The sequence below is a fragment of the Arvicola amphibius genome, chromosome 4 (genome assembly GCF_903992535.2).
Source record: "Arvicola amphibius chromosome 4, mArvAmp1.2, whole genome shotgun sequence".
NCBI lineage: Eukaryota > Metazoa > Chordata > Mammalia > Rodentia > Cricetidae > Arvicola > Arvicola amphibius.
In genome coordinates this window covers 146,201,552-146,227,707 of record NC_052050.1, presented here as the reverse complement: position 1 = coordinate 146,227,707, position 26,156 = coordinate 146,201,552, and the positions used below count along the sequence as shown (strand labels likewise).

Below are 26,156 nucleotides of genomic sequence, written 5' to 3'. Positions count from 1 at the left end.
ATCCAGGGACACAAAGAAAAATATCACATCAAAAATTGGATTTAAAATTTTGAAAAATAGGACTTAAATTTTTGAGCCTATAAAAGTTGGCAGTGGGATAGTGGCTGCCAGATGCTATGCAGAGCAGGGAGAAGAAAAGAGAGAGAAAGGTCTGCCCTGATGAAAGAAATAAGTTCTGCCTTTCAGGCACGGCAGGGTAATTAGAGCTAGCGTTAATACATTACATATCTCAAAACGAGGACAACTTTGAGACAGTGTCACAAAACAATTAGGACAGCTTTTAATGTCATCACAGAAAAGAAACAAAGTGTCAAGCTAAGAGGAGGCTCAGCATTCAGAGTTGATCAATGCATAATATACTCATGAATCAAAATTTCATAATGAACGTCAGGATGCTGTAGCAGCATTATATACCAAAAAGAGCAAAATAAACACTGAGAGAAAAGAGAAGTGCAGGTGGAGGCTATCAAGACACATAACACAGCGAGTGGGCCTTAAAATCCACAGTTCACTAAGGAAAACAGCATAACAGCTCCCCAAATATATATATGTGTGTATTATATATAGCATATATGATATATAGTATATATATGTATATAATCAATACTTTAATTCAGTTAACAGACACTGAAAGCCAGTTGAAAGCAAGAGGAAATGTGTGTGCTTAGTAAAGGTTGACTTACATTGCTTTGGGTGTCATTAGGCAAACATCTTCTGTACAGTGACAGGTGTCGGTGTTGTCATACGTGAGGCCCATGCCAAGGCTCAGCAGCTGCGCCACGATGACACTGTATGACTCTAACGATAAGCCTTTGGGATACTGAACATGAACAGAAGGGAAAGGAGTTAGCAAAGCAATGCTGACTGCAAGGAAAATCGATTTATTAACACGTTCGAGACACCTCCATGGGTGCAACTGTGGTAGTTATATAAATGTTTTGATGTCAATCGATTTGTTAATATATTTGAGACACCTCCATGGCTGTAACTGCAATGGTTAAATGTTTTGATAAAAATCGATTTATTAATATGTTTGAGACAACTCCATGTCTGTAACTGCAGTAGCTATATAATTGTTTTGATGAAAATTGATTTATTAACACATTCAAGACACCTCCATGGATGCAGCTGTAGTAGTGATATAAATGTCTTGCTAACGGGCTCATTAAACATGGGTGGAGCCGGGCGGTGGTGGCGCACGCCTTTAATCCCAGCACTCGGGAGGCAGAGGCAGGCGGATCTCTGTGAGTTCGAGGCCAGCCTGGTCTACAAGAGCTAGTTCTAGGACAGGCTCTAAAAAAAGCTGCAGAGAAACCCTGTCTCGAAAAAACAAAACAAAACAAAACAAAACAAAACAAAAAAAACATGGGTGGATCAGTAGAGGAAGTTTTACTTCTGAGTACTATTATTATTGTTAAATGATAGCAACATAAGCTGCCTTAGTAAGAGTGACACATGAACACTGCCTCATTTTTAAGCCTTCTTTGATGTAACTTTGACTCAATTCCTTTAATCTCCTATTCAATAATCAAATCTGCATTCATCAATGGGTCCCAGTAACTCAGATTTCCCAGTATTAATGCCCTCTATGATGTCCTTCTGTTGTGGAGAGGAAGCTAGTTTTGACCTCTTCTGATTCATCCAATACAGTAGGGGGATGGGGAATCATTCATGAATAGCTTGTGTGAATACTGCCTTTGTGGAGTCTCTATCTTGACCATATTAAGGAAAACAGTGGCTCTGTGGGGAGTGGGGACTTTTGGAGAGACCTCCATGCATGAGGTTGGAGACATGTTTCCTGCAGAGTGAGAGCTGCCGGGTCCCTGAGCTGGGATTCTGAAAGCAACAACAGCCTCAAACAATGATTTTTGCCCACAAGCTAACTGTAAAAAACAAAATGGACAGTCTCACAGATGCTTTTCAAGTGACATTATGACATCATTTAAAGTATCGCATTGGTTTAAATGTTCTCAATCTAATCATACATTCTTATGGATCTTCTAGCTGGGGTGTCCAGTTTGTACCTGTGAGGACAGAATAAAAGTGGTTGAGTTGAATATCAACCAACAAAAACTGTCCATGTTTAGGCTGTGAATATCATAAGCAGAGCTTGCCCGCTAGTTGATGCAAGGAAGAGATTCCTGCTCCCACCATTTCCTTCAGTGCACAGCACTGAAAACCTAGCAGGAGCAATCAGTCGAGAGAGAGAACAGCCATGCAAGAAGAAAGGAAAAGGAAGTCACTGTGGTGTGCAAAAGGCATTCGCTCCTGCTCAGAGAGCCTGCGGATTCTCTGACGTGCTGTTGGGACACACAATGCTAACACATAAAGTTTAGTCACACTTGCAGCAATAATGCAGCAGAAAAAAAACAAGAAAATCATGCTACTTCTAACACACAACCAACGCAAAATGCTTGCACCCGAAACTACAGACTAAAGAAATTAAAGTGACACAAATATCCTGAAAGCTCTCCCAATATCAGCGAGTAGAAGAGCGAAAATGGTCAAAAGTATCCACTCCATCTAAAGTTGTAGGCGGTTTTTTAAAATCCCAATTAGATTCTTCACATAAATAAAAGAGAACCCTGAAGTCTGTACACTATCACAAGGCCACGGGCCACGGCCGTCTAAAGCATAAAGAACAAGATTGCTACCATCATTTCTCCATTTAGCTCAAGTTGTAATTCAAAGCTAAGTCAACCAAAACAAAGGGTACTTATACAAAACCAAATATACAGACCAACAGAGCTCAGCAGAGGGACCCACATCAAACCATGCATATAAGTTGCTGATTGTTTTCTTTAAGAACGGCAAATATCACAAAGAGAAAAAGCAGAGTCTTCAACGCAGGGCATCGTGAATCCTGGAGATACTCACCATTCACAAAAGCCAACTACAGACCTGAAACCAGCATCCAGGAATGACCAGGGTAAAGGTTTCTGGACCTTGGCCTTTGCAAGTTCTTCTTGGCTAAGATGCCAATAGCTCAGTTAACAGAGAGGAAACGGAATGTCAGACTAAAGTCCTTAAATCAGATCACTTTTTTTATAGCAAATGAATCAATCAACAAATCAAAAGGCAGCCTGTGGGAAGGAAGGAAGTTTGGAAAGTACGCATCTGTTGGCATTAATGTCCAAACACATACAGAACTCTCGCAACTCAATGGGAAAATTAATTAATACATGACAAAAATGTAGACATGCGCTGAGACCCAAACCAACACTTTCTTTAAGGCATGCACATGAGCAACAGTGTGAGGCCCTTGGCAAATCATTTATCAGGGAAACTGAAGTCAAAACCACAAGGTCACTTCATACCTAGTGCAATGGCCAAAAAACTGATAAAAAAAAAAAAAGAAAAACTACAGAACCCAAAAGAAAGTGAATAAAACAACACAGGCCCAAAGAGTGGACATTCTAAAGCTCTCGGAGACTCTACAGCTGCCCCATGAACATCAGAAGATGCCTGCCAATCAAAATGAAGATATTGAGTCAAACCACAAAAAAAAAGGCCTGATAGCCCAGTCAACAATAAGCATGAGAGGAAAAAAAAAGATAAATGAAAGAGGAAAGGAATAGCCAGGTGCCACATTCTTCTGCTGAGTCTAAGGAAGAGAAATTCGTTGAGAAGTTTGGCCACAAAGAAGGAAAGCAGTTTCTGCCCTTTGGTGAAGGACAAAATTTCTCTCCCCCCACTAAGAAATGTACCCAAGGAAGACACAGAAAACCTAGTGAAAACTAAGAAACTTAAAATTGACAGAAGCCAGAAAGTCAGGTTTTCTGGTTTCATCTAGATATAAAAGCCCTAAAAAGGTCTAGAGAACAAGCATTTGCATTGAATCCAGAATGTTCCAGAAAAGGAAGGAGCCTCCAATCGAGAGCATACTCAGACAGACAGGGAATGTTCATATAAAGTGGCAGCTGTGTTGGGCAGATTAGAAAATACTGTGGACTTAATTATGAAGCATCAAAACATCTAAGATATACTTAAGTTGGCATAAAATGATCATAACTTTAAACACCTTCAGACGAATTCACCATCAAGGTTTAGAAACTTGAGAAGGGCCGGGCGGTGGTGGCGCACGCCTTTAATCCCAGCACTCGGGAGGCAGAGGCAGGCGGATCTCTGTGAGTTCGAGACCAGCCTGGTCTACAAGAGCTAGTTCCAGGATAGGCTCCAAAGCCACAGAGAAACCCTGTCTCGAAAAACCAAAAAAAAAAAAAAAAAAAAAAAAAAAGAAACTTGAGAAGGGAAACAAAATTAGAACGAAGTGATAAAAAAAAAGTATCAGTTAAAGTCAGACATTGTTGATACAAGCCAATCGTATCTTAGTGGCTTTAAGCAGGAAAAGAACCAAAAAGCCCTAAGGGAAACAACCCCAAAAGAAGAACAAGGTGGAAGAAGGAAGGCAAGGTAAAATAATATTATAAGCAACTTGATCATACATATGACATTGACACATCCTTTGAAAGATGATGTACCATCACCTACACAACACGAGGCATTACATCATTAGTAACAGTAAATTAGATTGATTTCTTTAAAATCATCCAACAAGTGAAACTTCTTTAAATAGCTTCATTGATGATCTTTTAAAAAGAACATTCAATGAAAAGTAACTACGTCAAAAATAAAGGAGATGGGGTACTTGCTACTTCAATGACGTGTCTATGATTTGAATAAAAAATAAATCTAGCAAAGAATCATAAGACAAACAAATACAACCAATAAGCACTGAAAAGTGATCAAATCAAGTCCGCCAAGGCCAACAGCAGTGTGCTTTGAGAGCAGTGAGCCACAGTTCAGGTTGATGCAAAGAACGGTAACATAAACACTAGGAAAAAGATGAATAAACTCAGAAGAAGGTTTGCTCCGCCTAGAGAGAGCCCAGGTTGGAGGTCTCCATCTGGCCCCTCCCCTCAGAGCTTGGGGAACTCTGCAGAAAAGAGGGAGGAGGAATTGTGGGAGCCCGAGGGGTGGAAGACAGCAGGAGAGCACTGCACAGAACCAACTAAGCAGGGCACAGGAGGGCTCACAGAGACTGACTGGCTCAGCCATCACAGAACCTATATGGGTCTGCGATAGATCCTTTGCATATATCCTATGGTTGTTGGCTTGGTGTTTTGGGGAGACTCCTGACAGTGGGAGTTAGGGTGTCTCTGACTCTTTTGCCTGCTCTTGGGACCCCTTTTCTTCTACTGGGTTCCTTCACCTAGATTTAATATGATGGTTTGTACCTAGTCTTATTCTAACTTGCGATAACATATTTGGTTGATTCCACTGGGAAGCCTATTCTTTTCGGGGGGGATGGGGCTGATGGAGATGGGGGTATTGATTTAGGGCAGATGGGAGCCGGGAGTGGAAGGAGAGGAGAGAGGGAAGTATAGTCAGGATGTATTGTATGAGAGAAGACTAAACAAATAAACAAATAAATAGAAGATTTTCTCCTCTGATAAGATATTTAGGAATTTTTGAAACATGGAAAAAAAAAAAAAGAGTAGGGAAGGAAAATCAAACAGCAACTGCATACCAGGGCAACAGCAACATCAAAATCTGTTCTGCACAATTCCCCTGGATATAGGGCTCCAATGGAAGCAGGATGCTCGTCAAAGCTACAAAATGAACAGGAGTATATAGGAAAGCAGTGTTAGTAATGTCAGCAATTTCCATAAGATCAAATATTATAAAACACTTACTATATTCTCGGCTCTATGCCACTCAGGGTTATACAATTTAGATATATTCTCCCAAAGCTTCAATATTAAGAATATTTCAATGTCAATTGTAAATTTCATAACTATCTAGGAATATATAAGGGTAAGACCTAACCATCTAGTAATGGCAGCTTTCAGTTTGATTCCATATACTCTGCATGCGTGCGTATAAAACTTTGAGTATCTATTTAGCTAGGAATCCCTAAAACTTCACTTTTGAGGCCTTGTCATTCATTTATCATTAACAGTAAATAGATCTTTCTTTAAAAATAAAAATATTAACTAGGTGATTAATTAACTAGGTAAGAAACGGAACTATCGAGATCTGATAGCAGGTCACAGACATTTGTAAGCCAAAGCAGTTTGATTCTTTTCCACCCACTTCTAATTTGCCATTCTTCTTGAGGTTTTGTTCTGTTCGGTCGGAAAGTGGAGCTGCTGTCTCCGGACCAGCGGCTGCGGCCGCCAGCAAGCACTCCACCACCTATCTCATCTCCGGCGGTCTGTGTTGTTTAAGAAAAGTGTGTGCATTTTTCCTCGCATTAGTCCTAAGGGAGAAGCCTTCATAGCTTGCATTTTTTATATTCATGATATCCAAGAAATTAGAAAACAATATACAGAAAACAAAAGTGTATCTTTATAAGTAATATGTCATTTGAGCTATTCCTTCAGTGTCAGTAGATACAGGATATATGCTTACGCCAGTAAGTATGAAGCATGCTTCTGTTTATGGTCTCGTTTCCAGTTTAAAAATGCAATCAATAAACTCTTAGGACTCGCTGGGACAGAAATTCTGTTTCCCTTTGACCAGATTTCAATGGAATGTATTACAACAGTCAGTTCTAACTTGGAGAACATCTAAAAAGGAAAGATAAAAAGATAAAGGAATTTCTATATGAACTTGAACATCCCTCGAAACACTTAAAAAACATATTTAACATGGTATTTTTGGTTACATAATAAGAGCTCAGCAAACTATATGGCATAGATCCACATCTCTTGTTTTGCAGATTATATAGACAAATTTGCTTTTGAAAACTCACAGTGTTAACAAGGCCGATGGCATGAGTAACTTTCTGTGTCACAGTTTTAATGTCAGAGCCCATGTAATCAAACTGAAAAAAAAAAAAGCAATATTGAAGAATGAATAGATCTAAACTAACAAGGACATGCTTTCAAACAAATAAACGTGCTGTACTCTGAATAAGCAATACGACTACATTCTGATGGAAACCCATAAGATCAATAATGATAAGTAAATAAAAATACCCAACAACATGAATTTTAACATCCTTTCATACATTGTAGACCAGGAGCAAGATGGAGTCATGATGGCTCCAGCCATGCTGTCTCCACAGAGGGATGTGTGTCAACAGTTGCACACAGCAGTTCACATTCACAGTAGCTGAGGAAGCCAGGCAAAACACCACAATGGCTGGTAGCAGTAGAGCCGAAAGAAAAAGTGGTAGAAATACTCATAGGTCTTGGGGTGCATGTCTACAGAAGACAGGAACTAGGAGGGGAGCCATGTGTGAGGAAGCCACAGAAGAGGTGGGGGTGGGGTGATATGAAAGCAAAAGGGAGGAACGCTAGGCACAGAAAGATTGAAATGGGTAGAGGAATGGGAGGGGAGGGGAAGGGAGGGGAGAGAAGAGGGGAGAGGAGAAAAGGGGATGAAAGAGGAGGGGAGGGCAGGGGAGGGGAGGGGAGGGAGGCAACCCAAACCAAAGATGGTTTTAAGAGCATACAGAAAGCTACTAGTTTATAAACTAACTAAGCATTATAATTCTAGAAGAGCGTCAACAGAGGTATCCGCTAGCGAGGATAATACTGCTCTCAGGAGCAAGGCATAGGTTTTGAAACAAAAAATCCCAATGCCAAATACTGAATACTTCTGATGCCAAAGGCTCCCAAAACAATATATACAATTGCCAGCTTTTTCTTGGTTGCCCATACGAAATGGGTACTGAAACTCTACTGCTGAGAAGACCACATACTTTGGAGACAGGACACAGAGCCATCAAGCTAAACCCGAAGTGAAAGCTCACTGTCCGTGAGCTAGCCCCACCCTGTAAAGAAGAAAGTATGTCGGCTCCTGTGATGGAGAAGTCTTCTCCAGTCTTACCCAGCTGTGGGCTCTACGTGCTACAGGACTGCCCTGTCGGGCAAGACATGCCCACCGGTTCAATAGCAAGAAGAAGGGGGTCACAGAAGTGGAGGGAGGATGAGACAGGGGGATGGACGCAGATGTGGTCATAACACACTGTTTACATCTAGGAGACTGTCAACGAACAGCAATAGAAAAAGTAGGACACACCAGCTTCTTATCCACGACAATGTCCATCTCGAAGTACCGTGGGGATAACTTGACTAATGAAGTTTTCTGAAAAACACACGGCATGGGTCCTGAGAAAAGTTTTTAAATGTCACCTTCTGTTAAAATTATATTTATAAATAAGATGGAAGACATCTGCTACAAGCTGTAATGAGGCTGTTCTCAAGCACAAAGTTTCGCTGCCATTCAGAGATCTCCCAGCACAGAAGTGCTGCCATTAGTGAGAACTTTCTGTTAGACATCTCAAGCTGGATGAGAACTCAGGAATCTTGATTTTGTAATATTCAAAATAAATTTCTAGGTTTATAACAGAAGCCTTGCTTTTCTTGATCCTTCGATAATCTATCCATGTAAGGAGACATTTTTGCTAGCAAGTGTGAGGAATGAGGAAGCTGATTTAACTAACCATGTACTTCAGAAAAAATCCTACAAAAGTTAGCAGTTGATAGTGTTATTAGAGCCAGGCATGATGCCAAACCAGTTTATGGGTCTTTGCTAATGAAAAGGTCATTACTCTATTTTACCTTATGTAAGTCATTGAAATTATCTATTTCAATGCCATAAAAGAGTTAATACTTTTATCTAAATGACCTGAATAATTAGAGGAATATTCTATATTAATTTTCTAAAAGCACAAGTATTAAAACTTTAGCCGCTTTCAGTTCTAAGTTCAAATCTCCTTGTTTCTGAGATTAATTACCTAAATTTTTACTGAACCTGTGTTATCTCAACTGTAAATCCTCTGGCTATTAAAAAATGGCACCGGACCTTCATTTAAAAAATAAAACCACATTAAAGTGTACTTCAAACGCATTTTTCATTTCATAAGATTGTATGAAATGAGTTGAAAGAGTGGACACATACCTTCACGTTACTTCCGAACTGAAATTGTGAATCATTATACCAAGAGTAACTCTGATCTTCTTCTAAGACAGGAATCTCAGTGTTGTCATTTGTGATCTCATAGACCACGTGCACAAATCCCGATATGGTTCCCACAGGTTCAATTCCATAGGAGACATTTTGGAATTGTATTGTTCCCCTGAACATTAGAACAATCAAAGAAAAGCCTGAAATGATTCAACCAAATCTATAATATTCTAGTGGTAAAGTTTGGTCAGGGTTTCCTTAAGTCCACAGTCATCTTTGTTTGCCCACTTCACCTGTATTTTCTTCAAGGTTATACCAGAACTAGATCACTGTACTACGAATGCATACACCTGCCTATTACAGACATGGAAGAGATCAGGTACAGGCATGGGTGTGTGCTTCGAAACAATTAATAGTCCTCTCTGGTGTGTTATGTATTGGCTTTCTAGACTAGCCTGTCGAGGCTGCAGGCACTCTTCCTTAGTCTTGGGTCCTGTGCTGGTCATTTTTGTTAACTTGGCACAAGCGTAGACATATCTTTTAAAAGAGGGGATCCTAATTGAGAAAATGCCTCCATCAGATTGCCTATAGACAAGTCTGCGGAGTGTTTTCTTGATTAATGATGGGTGTGAAGGGTCTAGGCTACAATGGATGCTGCCACCCCTGGGCAGGTGGTCATGAGTTGCATGATAAAGCAAACTGGTCAAGTCATGGGAAAACAAGCCAGTGTTCCTCCACGGCCTCTGCTTCAGTTCCTGGCTCCCAGTGCCTGCCCTACTTTAGCAATGGACTGTTACCTCGAAGTATAAGATTAAACCTACCCTTTCCTCCCCCAGTTGCTTTTGGTCATAGTCTTTCTCACAGCAATAGAAACCTATCTATGATAATATCTTTAAATAATATATACAACCTGAGTCCTGAGCAAATGCTGAGCGTCACAAGAGAGTTTGGAAAACCTGCAACATATCCATTGTAAGTGCAACTTTCCTTTAAAAAAATGTACAAATGAAAGCAGATAGTTAACTCATTCTTAAATACACACCCAAGACATGTCATTTATTTATCATTTACCTACCTCAATACTTTGGTATAAAAGTCAATTACCAACAAACAGAAAGTAGTGTGTTACACAACATGTATCAAGAAGAAAGTAGTGTGTTATACAATTCCAGTGAATGTATAAAATAATATTAAAGTAATTACTAGAGATTGCTCGTTTTAAAGAAGAAAACCCAGAGAGCAAATCTATATGAAAGAAACCTTAAGGCTTACCAGAAAAGACAGAGGTTGAGAACGACGGATATCATAGTTGTCATACGTGTAGATCACTGAAGTTGAAGTTATATATGATCTATGCAAAAATTCCAAAAACATCTTCCAATGGAACAAATGTAAAAGGCAACAGTCTTTACATAAAAATTAATTGAATACCTGTCAGTTTGCTATATTCTATTGTCTAAATGTTTTCCTCTCGCTGATATTAGCCTTTTGAATAGAAAAAAAAAAACTAACATGCTGATTAATGGGAAGCTCCAAACAGCAGATAACTCAAAGAAATAATATAGGCTCCGATGCCCAGGGTCTTTCAAATCTTTGTTTCTGTCACTCATTGACGTCAGATTTTATATTTGAATCTCTAAGTAGAATGTGGGAGTAACACCAATTTTAAATTATTATCTTGGTTTTGCCATAATTTCATATTCAATCAGCTTGCTAAATCCAAGTCCCTGTTGTGACTGCCTTTTTCCTCCTTTTCTGCCCCATCCACTTCTTCTCTCTCCTCCCCCTTTCCCTTTCCTCCTCCTCCTCCCTTGCCTCCTCCATCCTCTTCTTCCTCCTTATCCCCTTTCCCCTCCTCCTCTTCCTCCTCTTCCTTCTCGATACAACTATGTAAACACAACTGAACCTGGAGTCGTTGCAATCCTCCTGCCTCAGTCTCCTGAGTGCTGGGTCTACACTTCTTAATAACAAGGGTCAAAAATTTCTTCCATAATCTCCCACCCCAGTAAATATTAAAGTACTTGACCCCACTCCTACCAATCATAACACACATCCTCCAAGCCACTTGCCCCCATGTCGTCTGAGCCTGCCTTACTCCTTTCCTTAATGTGGGTGACTTTCTTATTTCAAAGGAAGCCCTTACGCCTGTGCCACGGATTCCACCCTGCGAGTGTACTGAGCTGTGAACCATTTCTCTCTACCCTGGTTCCACAGGCTTTTTACCCTGTGCTATTAGAAAAGTTGTCTACAAGTGACTACAGCCTACAGGATTCTCACTTGATGTCATGCTCCAGCACTGCTCTGTGCTGTTTTAATTGTCAACAGATTATCTTTTTATCAGAAGTGCCATCTACACATACATCTTTTGCTTTCTTGGTTCTTAGGGTTCTGTGGAAAAGATCTGAAACCATCAGTTTTTTTAAATCCAAAAGGCACATTTCTGACCGTAACTGTACAGAATACCCAGATACTGTCTGAGACAATGGCTACTCCTTCCAGTGCCTATATTTATCACACCTCCTCTTCTGCCTCTTGCCCTGCGTCTCTGCTCCTTCAGCTTCATCTTCCATGCTCGTTACACACTTTCCCATCTAGCTCCAAAGTGTTGATATTTCCGAAGGTTTATAAGCATTTACTGTATCTGTATTCATTAATGTTAATATTAATAACATGGCTACTGTTTACTAATAAGTCAATATACTTACTGAACATCCTCAGAGATCCAGCCTTACATATACTTCTCCAGTGGAAAATACCGACTTGGACATACATACTCAGTCTTCCTACAAATCCTCCCACGGTGGGTAATCAGCACTTCAATGCACAATAACCTAACCTCTCTCTTGAGCAACAGCTCAGTTATCTGAGGTCCTTCACTGTTTCTCAGTCGTTCTACTGATTCTGTCTTGAGGTCTATGGGATCTGTCTTCCTCGTGCTGTAACCGATGGTCCATCCCCAACAGGCCTCCCAACTGATCACCTGACCCATATGAACACGGTGTTTGCATATGTCCATATGCGTTGTCCGTACACATATGCTAGAATTTATCTCCTACTTATTTTTCCAAAACCTTTTATCACTATCCTTTTATCAAGTCACAACTTACCGCTATTCCAAAAAGGCTGCATTGAGTTGCTGAGAACGTTCCCTATGTATTTATCACCATATTTTAATAAAATCCTGTTTCTTGTGTTAGCGTCTTGCAATATATCCTCCTATATTATAAATGCCCTGTGTATCTTGTTTTATTCTCCCTTTTATGCCTAGGGCCTTGTCTAATGGCCAACATTCAATAGACATTAATACATTAGAACTGTAATGATTATAATCTTAACTCCTATAAAAGTCAAAAAATGTAAATTTGGAATGACAAAATAATAATTACTTACTGCTTTTTAAGATGGACAAAATATGGTCTTTCAGCTATTGTAATAAGATATGCAATCTGCAACAAGAATATGTTTTAAGTGTCGGTCACATGCTAATTTACATGTATATTCTGCTTTGTGTTTTAAAGGAATAGCAAAACTAATAAGAATATGCCAGCGTCTTTTGACTTCCCTTTCCATGTGGATTTCTGCGCCTTTAAGATGCTGAACTGAGAATTAAGTGTTGAAGCTGAACACCTGTGGCCTGGCGGTCTAGGGCAGAAGCTTGCCTGGTGTTAACTGGTATCTTCTGGCTTAGTCAGTGCCCCCAGACAGCGTACTTCACCTACCCCCCATATCACAGCCTCACCCTAATCCCATCCTGGAGGGACATTCTAGTTGCTCGCCACCTTTTTGGCACCTGTGAGGCCCCATCCCGGAAGTTCCTATCCCACAATGCTCTGCTGCAGTGAAGCTTTGCTGGGCCCCAGCAGCTCCACCTCTATCTGACCAGCTTCAGCCATGATGTGCACAACTTCACACGAGCAGCCTATAAAGATGCTGTTGCTATTACATGATTTTCAGGATCTTTTTCCACATCTAGTGATGAAATCTTTTCTGGAACTGTGGTCTGCAGGATGGTTTTCTGAGGGCCTAAAAACAAAAATAAGTGAGATCCATTTTGAGATCCGTTTTTAAGTCTGATTGTGCATCCGTTTCTCTGCTTTGGGTGATTTATACATTTCTTCCTTTCCCTTTTCCACTATTTGACTAGTGCTAATCCATCCTCCCTCTCCTCTGCTCTCCCCTTTCTCCCTTCCCACTGTCCTCTCTCCTCTCACTGCACAGCTAAACTGCCGAAATTCAGAACTACAGGGATGTGAAAAGCTTTGAAACCTAGAGTACCATCCTGAAGAAAGAACCGTGGTTACTAAGAAAGCAAAAATCGCCAGGCGGTGGTGGCGCATGCCTTCAGTCCCAGCACTCGGGAGGCAAAGGCAGGATAAATCTCTGAGTTGGGGACCAGCCTGGTCTATAAGTTAGTTCCAGGACAGGCTCCAAAGCTACACAGGAAAAACCCTGGGCGGGGGGGGGGAGAAGAAGAAAGAAAAAAATAAAGCAAACATCAGTTTTCTCTAATGGAATGGCACTGTATATATCAACCGCACTCCAAGGCAGCCGACGTGCCACGGAGTAGTCGACCAGAACAAAACAGACAGCTTTTTTTGTTGTTGTTGTTGTTTTAATCTGGTACCTTTTATCTTATTGGGCCTTTTATTTGATTTGGGGGCGGGGCTGAGTGAGATACAACGAAAGAATATGAAGTTGGGTAGGTAGGGAGGGAGGTAGAAAGAATCTGGAGCAGGGGAGAGAATATAATCAAAATACATTGTATATACTCACTCATAAGTGGCTTTTAGACATAAAGAAAAGAAAACCAGCCTACAGTTCACAATCCCAGAGAACCTAGACAACAATGAGGACCCTAAGAGAGACATATATAGATCTAATCTACATGGGAAGCAGAAAAAGACAAGATCTCCTGAGTAAATTGGGTTCATGGGGACCATGGGAGAGAGCTGAAGGGGAAGGGAGCAGAAAAAATGTATAGCTCAATAAAATTAATTTTAAAAAAAGACACCATGGAACAAAAAATACATTGTATAAAAATATTAACTAAAATTTTGAAAAAGAACTTATTCAAGGAGGGCAGCAGTTGCCAAAAAAGTATTTTTTTTTTTTTGATAAACACTTTTTTAATGTTGATTGGTTGAATCTTGACTACCACTTACAGAGTAACAGAACTGGCAAAGAATGGCATTGTCATGCACATTACAGTTAAGAAAACCCGTCCCACTCCAGGGACTGCTTTGCAACAGAGGAGGTGCAAAGAGAAAGCCAAGCCAGAGCAGTGTGTGAGCCAGGGCTAGGTGAAATCCACCCTGCCCTTCAGTCACCCTGGCCCCTCAGAGACTCTTGGATCTCCGGACTCACTCTGGCCGGCCTGCAGACCACTAAGACCCATAAACAGCACTAGAAGGAGGAACATGGCTCCCTCGGTGGTCCTGGAGCCGAACTGAGGAGCATCAGGGCTGGCAGGAGGGCGTTGTGGCCAGTAATGGCAGCGCGTGCGCCTGAACCCACAGGGCTGTCTCCAGGGAAACCGGCGAGGAAAGGGCCAGGGTCTGGGATGCACACTTCCGGGTAGGCTGCCTGCACCAACCATCCTTCGAACTGCGAAAGGAAGGCTGCTGCCTAGGCTTTACTCTTCAGGCTAGGGAGAGCTGGTTTTCTTTGTATCGTTTATTGTTCTTTGAAATGTCCGCTTGACTGAGGAAAAAAAAAACACACGAAAATGTTCAAGTTACTGATGGCCACCGCAGGTCCTCCATGACTTTTCACCTTCGCAGCTGCACGCACAACGCTCCCGTAAAATACTCCTTGGTCAAACAGACTTTCAAACCATTCTCTGCAGGATCCTATTGTCACATTCTAACCCTGCCACCTTGCCTTTCTCCTTTAATTCGTCTTTTAAAGGGATGGGCATATAAGATGAAGTAACTACAAAAGCCAGGAAAGTAGAATGAAACCGGGGTGGGGTGGGGCAAGAGAGGGGCATGGTGGGACATAGACGCTTTGAAGGTTTATCTTGGACCGTGGCTTCAGAAGGTATTGGTCCACCACAGCTGGAGGGCATGGAGGCTTTTCCTGGCAGAAGTGTGTGTAGAAGCTGTTCATGTCATCATGGGCTTGGAGGAAGGGCGAGGAGGGAGAGAGAGTACTCCCTACCCTCAACCTTCCCACTGCTGCGACTCTTTAATAGTTCCTCATGTCATGGTGACCCCCCAGCCATAAGGTTATTTTCATTGCTACTTCATGACTGCAGTTTTGCTGCTGCAATGAATCACAATGTGAATATCTGATATGGGGCCCGCAGGGGGTCATGACCCACAGGTTGAGAATTGCTGGAGTAGGGGGAAAGAGAGGAAATATCAGGGGCCAGGTAGAACCTTTCTCCTTCGTTGTTTCTGCTGGGCATTATCACACCAGAGCTGCACAGTCACTAAGAGGCTCCCTACCATATTGCACACACTGAAATCAATTTTTAAAAATGGACTGAAGAAAATGGACATCCAGGACAACATGATACTGCCTTTGGATGGGCCCAGTGATGGGGAATCTCTGTCAACCAATTATCTTTAAGAGGTGGGACCAAGTTAGGGTGTGACTTTCTGGGGTGCATGACCCAGGTGCTCTCTCTCTGTCTCTCTCTCTCTCTCTCTCTCTCTCTCTCTCTCTCTCTCTCTCTCTCTCTCTCTCTGTGGTTCTCTTGCAGAACAGAGAAGTTTGGACTTCTCATTCCTGTTTAATAAGTTTAATAAGTGGTATTCGTGACATGTCTCTGTATTTATATCTATAAAATAAAGAAAATGGAGATATTTCCACTGTTGTTAAACTGGCAGTAATTACCAAAAGTGTCTGCCTTCCACTAAGGTCTCTGGGTTGTTTTCTGGCTGTGTAGAGAACACACACACATGAAAAAAAAAAACTGCTATTCATCTTCCCACGCCAAGCTTCCCTCGCTCAGAATGAGTGTTTCCAGCCCCATCCATTGGCCTTCAAATTTCATCACTTTGTTTTTCTTAATAGCTAAACAATGTTTCACTGGGCAAACATGCCAGTTTCATCATTCTTTCATTAGCTCATGAACATCTAGGCTGCTTCTGTGTCTTGGATATTATGACTTCAGCAGCAATAAACATGGATAATCAAGTATTTCCGCAGTAAACATATGTACTTTGAGTATAGCTGGATCATATGGTACACGTATATCTTACCTCTTTATTTCCATGTGACTACGCCAGTTTGCACTCCTACCAGCATCAAATATATATATATCCCCTTTCCCACATACAGAAAAGCCTTGCCATCTTTTTTTTTTTCTTTTCCCATCTCATGGGAGTAAGAAGAAATCTCAAAGTAGCTCTGAGTTTTCTGGATGATGAAGGTTGTTGAATATTTTCTTAAATGTTCCTCAACCATATTTTAGCATTTAAGAACTGTCTGGTTCCATGACCAACTTGATTTTTTAATCAAGTTATTTATTTTTGTGGTGTTTCCATTGATGAAGCATTAAGTAATAGAAATATAGCGGCTTCCTCTTGGGCTGGTTTAACTAAGAGAGAGCCTAAATTTGAATTCTCTTCTCCCTGTGTCTTCCATCTGTCTCTAGAAAGAGGGACATTTATTACAACACTCCAAGGAGGTGTTGCCCTTATTAGATGCAGCCCTAGGTGGGTTTATTGCCTAAACAACAGAATGCTAAAGGCTTGATGTCTCAAAGTATTCAGGGAAGTAACTGTTATAGTTGTCCTTTGTATCATGTTAAAGCAATCCTTTGTCTTCTTCTCCCTACTGTGTTGCTTATAAAAGTGTATAGAAAATTAAATACAGAAAATTTCAGTATTCACTGGAACTCCCTTCTAGTACGGTCCTATGTTTCTGTTTTATTACGTTCACTCATGTCTTTTATTCTTTACTAACTTTTCTAGTCCCTATACCCCTACCCTGGTAAGTGGTATTTTTGTTGAAGCTGGTCTCCAACAGTACAACAGCTCCTGTCGTCAGGGCTACAGGGTACACAACAGCACGGCTCTCATTCCAGCACTTGACTTGGAGGGCCAGGCTACAAAGCTGAAATGGTGAGGTGGTGGGTGGGGAATGGGGAGTGGGAGTGGATTGCAGACAGTGGGAGAAGCTGAAGGGAACAGGAAGAGCTCAGAGAGTCAGTGAAGAGGTCCCACAGTTGACACCACTGGCTGCCCCCCAGGGCACTGATGTGACTGGACTACAGTGGGCTGAATGCCAAGGTGAAGAAAATGGCACAGAAAAACAGACAAGCAAGCCTGCAGATTGGTCCACATTTGGTTTATTCGCTCCTTTAGCTGTGACCAAGAGAAAAATGTGGACTCTTCATTTCCCAGTGAGACAGGGTGTTCGCCTCCTCCTCCAGAAGGAATAACTAGTAACTGCAGAAGAGAACAAAACACACAGTTCAGGGTGGTGACTCCAAGCGCAGGCTCTCACAAAGCAAAACAGGGGCCTGCCAAGAGCAAACCTGTGTGCCCGCAGAAGGTGCTTCTCAAATGACGCTTTCAATTTTGTATGTTCATTACATTGTTTTGGCCACAAGTAACTGACTTTCATAATTTTATAGGATTTTTAATTTTTAAATCAGAAATACTTATAACTGAAAAGCATTTACAAATTTCACATTTTTCAGATATAAAATATTTATAGTATAATATCTATTTTTTAAATTTAAATACTTTTTTCCATATCTTTTTTGCTTTTTGTGTTGTAAAACACATTTTGAATTTTTATTTATTTTTCTGCTGAAATAGGTTCTCACATAGTCCAGGGTGACCTTGAACTCATTAAGTAGCTGAGGATGACCCTGAGCCTCTAATACTCTCTGCTTCCACTTTCCAAGTGTTGAGAATGCAGACATGTAACACAGCAAACAGGTGTCTTATTCTTTTTTATTATTAAAATATAATTACACATTTCCCTCCAGTCCCTTTCTTATCTCCAACTCCTCCCATGCCTGGCTCTATCTCAGATCCCTGGCCTCCTCTTTATTACTGTATGTATGTAAACACAGCCTGCTGAGTCCATTCAGGGTGCATGCATGCATATTCTTGGCACAGACAGCTGCCAACCACCATGAGCTGAGCTGCATGGCAGGTTCCCAAGTCTCTTGCACAGGGTTTGCAGTAAACAGGCTCCCAGCTACTGCCTGCAGGCTTGAGAGCACAACTGTGGGCTGGAAAACACAACACAGCCATGTGCTACATGGTGGATTTAGAGATTTTGCTCATACAGACAAAAAGGATTAAATATACACAGTAAAGACAGATTCAGATAAAAAAAAAAAAAAAGGCCCCTAAGTGGGCCACAATGTGTTTGAGAGATAGCCACAGGCTTGGGAGACAGAGGATAAAGGATAAACAGAGTCATAGATTAAAATAATTTAAAGATAATAAGTCACACAAAGATGTAAAATACCCAAAGAGTCTGAATTATGTATATTATGATGTTTTCTTTTAATGTTTTGACCACTAATGAGCTAACTGCTGAGAGACATTTGATTGTGGGAGCTGCTAAGTTAAACTAACATATATATTTTATAAATATCTTGACTTGAAGATCTGAGCCTAAAGATACATTGCTTTGGCAAAGAAGTTTTGCTTTTGTTTCCACAGAAAATTAGAAGCTGTGGGTTCCTTCCAGGCTAATATGGTTTGATCAAATAAGACCCCCTGAGAGGTCTTCAATGGGAGTGATTACCCAGGTGATCCAACATCCAAAACAGAGTCAAGGCAACTTTCTGAGACAATGCAGTGTCACAGACTACTATAGCCAGGATTTAATCATAATTCTAAATTTTCTCATGTTCCCCATAAGATTACCAGCACCCAAAAATCAACAGTCTAGAGAACTATGCCCAAATTCCCAACACATGATTTATGAATGCTTGTTTTCATTTAAGGGGGGTTGATTATAAATGGTTAATGGTCATAGTCAATCTCTAAAGAAGAAAGGGTGATGTGATATAAAGAGTAGATTTTTATGATTAAAAAGGGATGGGTAGATTATTGAATCTACTTTTAAAAAACTGTTCATCGCAAAATATTTTACATTGGCATGGATTTTGCTTTATTGAGATAAATTTAAGGTCAATTTTATTATAATGTATGTATATTTCTACTCTTGTTTAAGGTATAATGCTTATATAGCTCATTTAAAAATATATAGCTTAGAAATACAAATTAATATCCATCTAAATTAGTCAAACTTATAGTCGTGTTAATTAAGTTTTCTAGATATGCATAGTTATATTTCAGATATATAGGTAAACTCCAAATACTTTGACCTACAGAATATGATATTTATATGTTTTTAAAACTTAGACTTTTCTTAACAAGGAGATACATCTGCTCCTAGAGGCACCAATTACTTCAAGAGGATGATGGGCATCAAAGAAGCTCCTTATGGCATTTGATTTCAGTGTGACAAGGCTAGCCATTTGGACAAGAAACTGCTCTTACCTGGACTGCTTTGACAATATGCTGTATAAACTGGACATAAAGGACCCACAGGAAAATGACTGATGAACTTGCCAAAAACAAAGTGGGACAGTCCCTCAGGATTCCTGCTTTATGCAAGAGTCTGCCAGACATTCTCCAGGATACAGAAAAGAGCAACTGGCAAATTTCACCAGAATAGGCAGGCAGTACTTCAACTATCCTGCTTCACTGCAAAATCTGCCGTATACTCTGTAAGGTGAATATGGATGCCCCAATGTTACAGAAGAACTTTGAGTGACTATCCAGGCAGTCAGATATCTCTCTCATTTCTAGAGTTTTGGAAGTTGCTTAAAATGCACTTCTCAGTTACTCGGGTAATAGTATATCCTTCTGGAGTCTTTTATGGAGTTGAAGACTAGACGGTTATAATTATAGTTTTCCTTCATTATGATAAAAGACAAATTAGATATGACACCTTAGACTCACAAAGATAATAGAATGTTTTCTTTAATTTTGCCAAATACAAATAGACTAAATATTATAACTGCAATTCTTGTTTGACACCTGTTTTATTATTATTTATTATTATATTATTATTAAATTATTTATTAGTAATTTTATGATGTTAAAGTTAAACCTTCCATTTTAGTTAGACAGAAAAGAAAAGTGATGTGGAATGTCCTTCTGTATGCTGAGAGTATGTGCTAATTTTATCGGTTGATGAATAACGCTGCTTTAGCCTATGACAGGGAAGAATATAGCTAGGCAGGAAATCCAAGCAGAGTTACAGGTGAAGAAGGATGTAGTTGAGAGAGAGGTCAGTAAGCTGCCAGTGCAGCAGGATATACTAGAGAACAGGTAATGCCACGAAGCCACGTGGCAATACACAGATTATTAGAAATGGGCTAGTTTATATGTAAGAGCCAGCCAGTAATAAGCCTAAGCCATCAGCCAATAATTACAATTAATAGTAAGCCTCTAAATGATTATTTTATAAGTGGCTGTAGGGATTGGTGGGAGGAACTGGTCCAGTGGTACTGGGCAAGACAGAGAATAGCATCTGGTTACAGATGAACACTTGATATTGGGTAACCTTACTCTTAAGAGAAGGTTGGGACCACTTATCTAACTTTTTTTTAGAGAGACTCAGTCAGTCATTTAGGCCAAGATGACCTCTAACTCCTGATCTTCCCAGCTCCTCATCCCAAATGCAGGGGTTACAGGTATATGCAATCACACCTGTATCCTAAATGAGTATTTTTACCCTTAAAACTCATAAACCATAAATACTGCTGTCTACTTGCACCTTACAGATAAAAGGATCTATAATAATTTTTGTTTTATAATCCAATTTATGGATCCTTAGATCTTATTAGGTACAATTTCCTAGCTCCATTCTAATGATAAGAGCAAGTTCCAGAACACTTAGAATATTTCTAAACTGAATAAAAACATACTAAATTATTTATGCATTAGCAACAACTACTTTAGATTTATATATTCATGAGCAACAGCTATTTCATGTTTACATATTCATTAGAAATAACAGCTTGAGGAAATATAAGTAGTTCATTTATTGATCTAGTATTTTAGCCATTCATCTAACTAATCAATACTTAGGAATCAACCAACTACGGATTATTAATGTCACTTTAAGGGTGTTCATCTTAGCATTTTCTAACACACTCACCTGCTGGCAGGTGTTACACTGCTTGCCTGGGATTTTGTTCTAAATAAATAAGAAAACACCCTTTTAGGCATACAGGATACAATCTGTGAAAATTACATTATGTTTGGCTCATATTGCAATTGCTTTCTTTTTCCCTTCAAAGTTGTAGGAAGAAAAAAGAAAAGGAAAAGAAAACTTTCTGGTAAATTTCTGTTTCTATGTCATTATGCCAAAAGTCAGAATCTTGAGCTTCTATCCCGTTTTATAGCCACAGACTCCATATTTCTAATCAACCAGATGAAACAGTGAGAAAGAGCAAAGAATGAGCATGACCTGCTCTAACTAATCTTCCTATGGGCTTCCTACGTGAACTGCTACATGTTGGGAACTAAATCTACATCTACTTCAGGGTAATCTAGTGGATTAAACTGGGAGGAAAATTCCTGCCTTCCATTCTATTCATACAAAACTTCCAGAAAGACAAATGCCATGTGTTATCTATTTGGAGTCTCTAAATGTGTATGTCACTGTATAGCCTAGAACAGCAGCTCTCAACCCGGGGGTCATGACCCCTGGGGTATTGAACAACCCTTTCACAGAGTCGCCTAAAACCATCGAAAGATGGAGATATTTTCATGGCAATCATAACACTAGCAGGAAAATAAGTTATGGCTGGGGTCAACACAATATGGGGAACTGTATTAAAGGGCACAGCATTGGGCAGGTTGAGAACCGCTGGCTCTGAAGTAACTTCAGAAACCAGGAATATAAAAGGGGACCAAGTGGGGTTAGGCAGAGGATAATAGCAGGACACAGGTTCTATGAATAGGGTGAAAAATAGGGGTGGGGCCTTGACTTGGGGTAGGATGAAGGAGAATAACGCTAAAGATGCTTGAAAAGATAGCAGGAATTAATAAAATAACTAATAAAAAACTGTTTAAATTTACACGTAATATTTATGTGTTTCTTAGTTATGGTTTTTTGTTTTGTTTTTTTGTTTTGTTTTGCTGTGACAAAACACCATGACCGAAAAGCAAGTTTATTTGGCTTACATTTCTCCATCACTGTTCATTATCAAAGGAAGTCAGGGCAGGAACTCAAACAGGGTAGGAACCTGGAGGCAGGAGCTGATGCGGAGATGATGGAGGGGTGCTGCTTACTGGCTTGCTCCTCGTGGCTTGCTCAGTCTGTTGTCTTATAGCACCCAGAACCACCAGTCCAGGGATGGCCCCATCCACAATGGACTGGGCCCTCCCTCCATCGATTGCTGATTAAGAAAATGTCATATGAACTTGCTAAAGCTTCATCTTATGGAGGCACAGCTGAGGCTCCCTCCTCTCAGGTGACTCTTGCTTGTGTTGATGAAGTAAAAACTAGTCAGCACAATATGTATGTGTATAAATGGATATATACTTTCAATAAAGGTATGCCAGTGGGATGATAAGGATCACCCAAAATCCATAATCTGCCTAACTGAGCCCCCAATACCAGGCACCAGAAAAAAATCCTCTCAAGGTGTCATTCATGGAAGTTTAAGAGATTTCCCACCCCCTCAGAAGGAAGTAGAAAAAGACAAGATCTCCTGAGTAAGTTGAGAGCATGGGGACCTTGGAAGAGGGTTGAAGGGGAGAAAAACATAGAGCTCAATAAAATATATATAAAGAGACCCCCAGAAGAATAGAGGCTCTTGCCATTGTACTTCATTGCTTCCCAGAATTTGAAGCTAAGTCCCTATTGGTGAAGGTACAACATAATTTGGACACAAGACTTGGAGGAGTTGAGCTGGAAATGGCAGGGCAGCCTCCCCTGCAAGGAACAGCTCTCGCAGTACTGGAAGAACTATGCAAGCTTTCGTGGGTGGGGGAAGAGGTTAACCATTAATGTTACCCAGGATCCAAGTTCCAGACAAAACAGACCTACTGGTGCAATAGTGGCAAGGTTGCTACAGGGGTAACCAGCCGCTCTCTGTGTGTTTGGATTTGAGACCTGTTCCACCAAAGTAAGTTCATGTCTGGTACTACAAACCCAGTCAAAAAAAAAAAAAAAAAAACAACATCACGGGCCCAAACTTACTATTGTTTAGCTAAATTGTCATGGTTCCATGTGACCTTCTAAATATTTTTTCTGTTATACCCATAGATGAATGTTACACCTCATCTTGGTCAGAGAAGCCTCTCTTGGTAACGAACAACAGTGCATGCAAAAACACACAGCTGCTCAAGCTGCTGAGAAAGGGAGCACTGAGTGTGCAGCCCTAAACAAGAGGTTCCCACAGCCTCCTCTAAAACTCGGGGACCAGCTGGAAGGGTAAGTGGAAAGAGCATAAGAGAGAAAGGCATCAGTGTCTACACAATACTAATAAATTAGTAACAAATAAAGGACTTATTAAAAGAAAAACTATCACATATTATTAGTCTGGTTTTTCATAGCACTAACTTACCAGCTGAAGTTAAGATGTCTAAAATTTCATCATGATTTATCATTAGCTTATTGCTCATTTCCAACATGTTTCTTTATGCCACCTTTTAATGGACTCACCTGCTGGTGTAGGTATGAGTGTTGCCTTCTGATTTGGTTCTACAAAGAAGTAGAAAATAACATGCTAATCAGTAGTAAAAAGATTTTTAAAAAATCTTAACTTTATGAATAAAAATTGGACTATTGTATAAGCAGTATTATCTCTTTTACAAGACCAGTTACCAATAAATAAAACACAGTGGGATCTGAATAAAGATGAGAATAATTTTTTAATGGTAGTCAAAACAGAATATAGGACCTTCTGTCAGGTGAGCGAGTGCTCTGCCAGCGACCTATGCCCTCAGCCTCTTGAATGATGCATCAATCCTGGGTTTTCTTTTTCACTTATCCTTACAGTTTGGCAGAGAGAGAGAGAGAGAGAGAGAGAGAGAGAGAGAGAGAGAGAGAGAGAGAGAGAGAACTGGAAGTGTTAAGGAAGTCAGACCAGAAAGGAGAAGCCTGGGAGAGCTATTGAGGCCTGTGTCAAGCCAGTGCTGATCCCAGCCCTTTCTGCTGTCTCCTCTAAACACAGAACACATGATTACACACACGTGGAGACAGCTGCTCAGGCAGAGTAAACATGTTCACTCAGAACAAATACATTAGAATTTTCTTTTGCTCACATGGGGACATTGAATTATCAATCATCTCACAACTCGGATGGACGGTCACGTTCTTCTCAGGCACTGAGATGAACAGAATTATTTTAGGCCAGCACCCATTCTCTGTGACTACAGAGATGCTGTTTAACAAAGCCTGGAACAATGGTGCTCCACGGAGGCAACCTCAGCCCTCTTGGCTATATCAAACTCAAGCCAAACTCAATACGCACCAAACTGTAAAACCGAAAACTATGGAACATTCAAGAGACGCCTTTGTGAACTTACGTTGGGCTCTTGTTTCCTACGTCCAGCACCAAATCATGGCCTACAAAATAGCAAACTGGCCCGTTGAATTTCATCAAGTTTAGGACGTACTTTCTGCACAACTGCTAAGAGAGTTAGAAGACAAGCCTTGGCTGGGGAAGCACACTCACAAATTAAAAGCTTGGTGGAGAACTTACATCTGGAATATATGAGGAGCACTCAGATAAAAGCCAACCTATCTCACAAGTGGCCAGAGACAAATAATTGAATAACGAAATGGCAAATATCCTAGCTAAAATGGGTGTGGAATTTGAAGAGCCGTTTCTCCAAAGACTATGTATAGATAATAGATAATGGAATAACTGTCAGCATATTACTCATGAGAAACATGCAAATAAAACCACAATGTGCTACCCGTGTGCACTAGTATGCTGCAGGGCTCCACCTCCTGGCGAGGCAGGACTCACAAATGGTCCTAAGGCAAGAGGAAGATGCTGATTTGGGTTTGGCTCTTTCTTTAGAAGCTAAACATTTACAGCTATGTTACCCAACAGTCCTACTTCCGGGACAAACGTCTAGGACATGAAAAAATGACTTCTCCATGAAGTGAAACTGGGAAAACCAGGTTAATGCTTGCAGAAGGTTGCATTTAGATACCTGCTTCTCACCCGGGACAGAAACCAACTCAAAATATATCAAAACCTGTGTGTAAGACCTTAAGTTCTAAGATTGTTGGAGGAAAGAACCATGGAAGGGCTTCAAGAAGCCAGCTTGAGTGACAGTTTCAAACATTTGCACAACACCTGGCTCCATCAAACTATACAAGTCAAGCTGTTCATGGTGGCATACACCTTTAATCCCAGCACTTGGGAGACAGAGACAGGAGCATCTCTGTGAGTTCGAGGTTAGACTGGTCTACAAAGCAGGTTCCAGAACAACCCAGGAGGTTGCACAGAGAAATCCTGTCTCAAAAAAAAAAAAAAAATACTACTACAAGTCCTTCTCAAACTCTACCAAAACACTAAAGAAAGAAGGACACTTCCCAAGTCATTTTACAACATCCTGATGTCACACCTAGACAAAGAAACGGCAAGCTTGGTGTGGCACGGTGGGACCTAACTATAACTCCAGTTCTCAGGAGGCGGAAACAGAAAGGTCATGAATGTGAAGCCATCCAGAGCCATGTGACAAAAACCTTGTCTTTAAGAAAGAAAAAAAAAAAAAACCTCATGAATAAGCTCAGTAAACAAATTTGAAGAACACAAAAATCAGTTGTAATTCTCTATTTAACTCTCTAAAAAAAAGAAATTCATGAAAACAATGTCATCTATACAGCCTCAATAAAGAGAAAATATTGAGGAATAAACCTAACTAGAATCTACACACCACTGAAAATTACAGAGCAACGCTGGGAAAGGGTGAAGACAGGAACGGCGGGAAGCTCTGTCAATGTGTGGGTCACAAGAGCCGGGACTGTTAAAATGTCCACACTAGGGTCTGGAGAGATGGCTCAGCCTCTTTGGAAGACTTAAATTTGATTCCCAGCATGCATGTGGCAGCTCACAACAGTCTGTAACATAGTAAAAAAAAATTCTCTTGGCATTTTTCACAGAATCAAAAACAACAACCCTAATGTTCAGAGGGAACCACCAAAGACTACAAATCAACAATGCCATCCCAACTCAAATGAACAAGACTAGAAGCCCTCATTGATTTTCCTGATTT

At 40.4% G+C, this 26,156-nt stretch overlaps 2 protein-coding genes across 2 annotated transcripts in view; both read right to left on the bottom strand.

Annotated features, from left to right (window-relative positions):
• Nucleotides 1-14,338, bottom strand: part of LOC119811633 (disintegrin and metalloproteinase domain-containing protein 5-like) — a 45,147-nt gene extending 30,809 nt beyond the window's left edge. Inside the window, exons 1-11 of the mRNA XM_042054925.1 lie at nt 14,284-14,338; nt 12,863-12,942; nt 12,310-12,365; nt 10,192-10,270; nt 9,830-9,906; nt 8,914-9,091; nt 8,032-8,097; nt 6,758-6,829; nt 6,415-6,572; nt 5,531-5,612; nt 684-820 (exon numbers count right to left, since the gene is read on the bottom strand). Of these exons, the coding sequence (XP_041910859.1) occupies nt 684-820; nt 5,531-5,612; nt 6,415-6,572; nt 6,758-6,829; nt 8,032-8,097; nt 8,914-9,091; nt 9,830-9,906; nt 10,192-10,270; nt 12,310-12,365; nt 12,863-12,942; nt 14,284-14,338 (1,040 nt within the window). The remainder of the gene's footprint in view (nt 1-683; nt 821-5,530; nt 5,613-6,414; nt 6,573-6,757; nt 6,830-8,031; nt 8,098-8,913; nt 9,092-9,829; nt 9,907-10,191; nt 10,271-12,309; nt 12,366-12,862; nt 12,943-14,283) is intronic.
• A 3,564-nt stretch (nt 14,339-17,902) lies between these two features.
• Nucleotides 17,903-26,156, bottom strand: part of Adam32 (ADAM metallopeptidase domain 32) — a 63,527-nt gene continuing 55,273 nt past the window's right edge. The window contains exons 20-22 of the mRNA XM_042054924.1: nt 23,587-23,625; nt 21,070-21,108; nt 17,903-18,140 (exon numbers count right to left, since the gene is read on the bottom strand). Coding sequence (XP_041910858.1) covers nt 17,903-18,140; nt 21,070-21,108; nt 23,587-23,625 — 316 coding nt within the window. The remainder of the gene's footprint in view (nt 18,141-21,069; nt 21,109-23,586; nt 23,626-26,156) is intronic.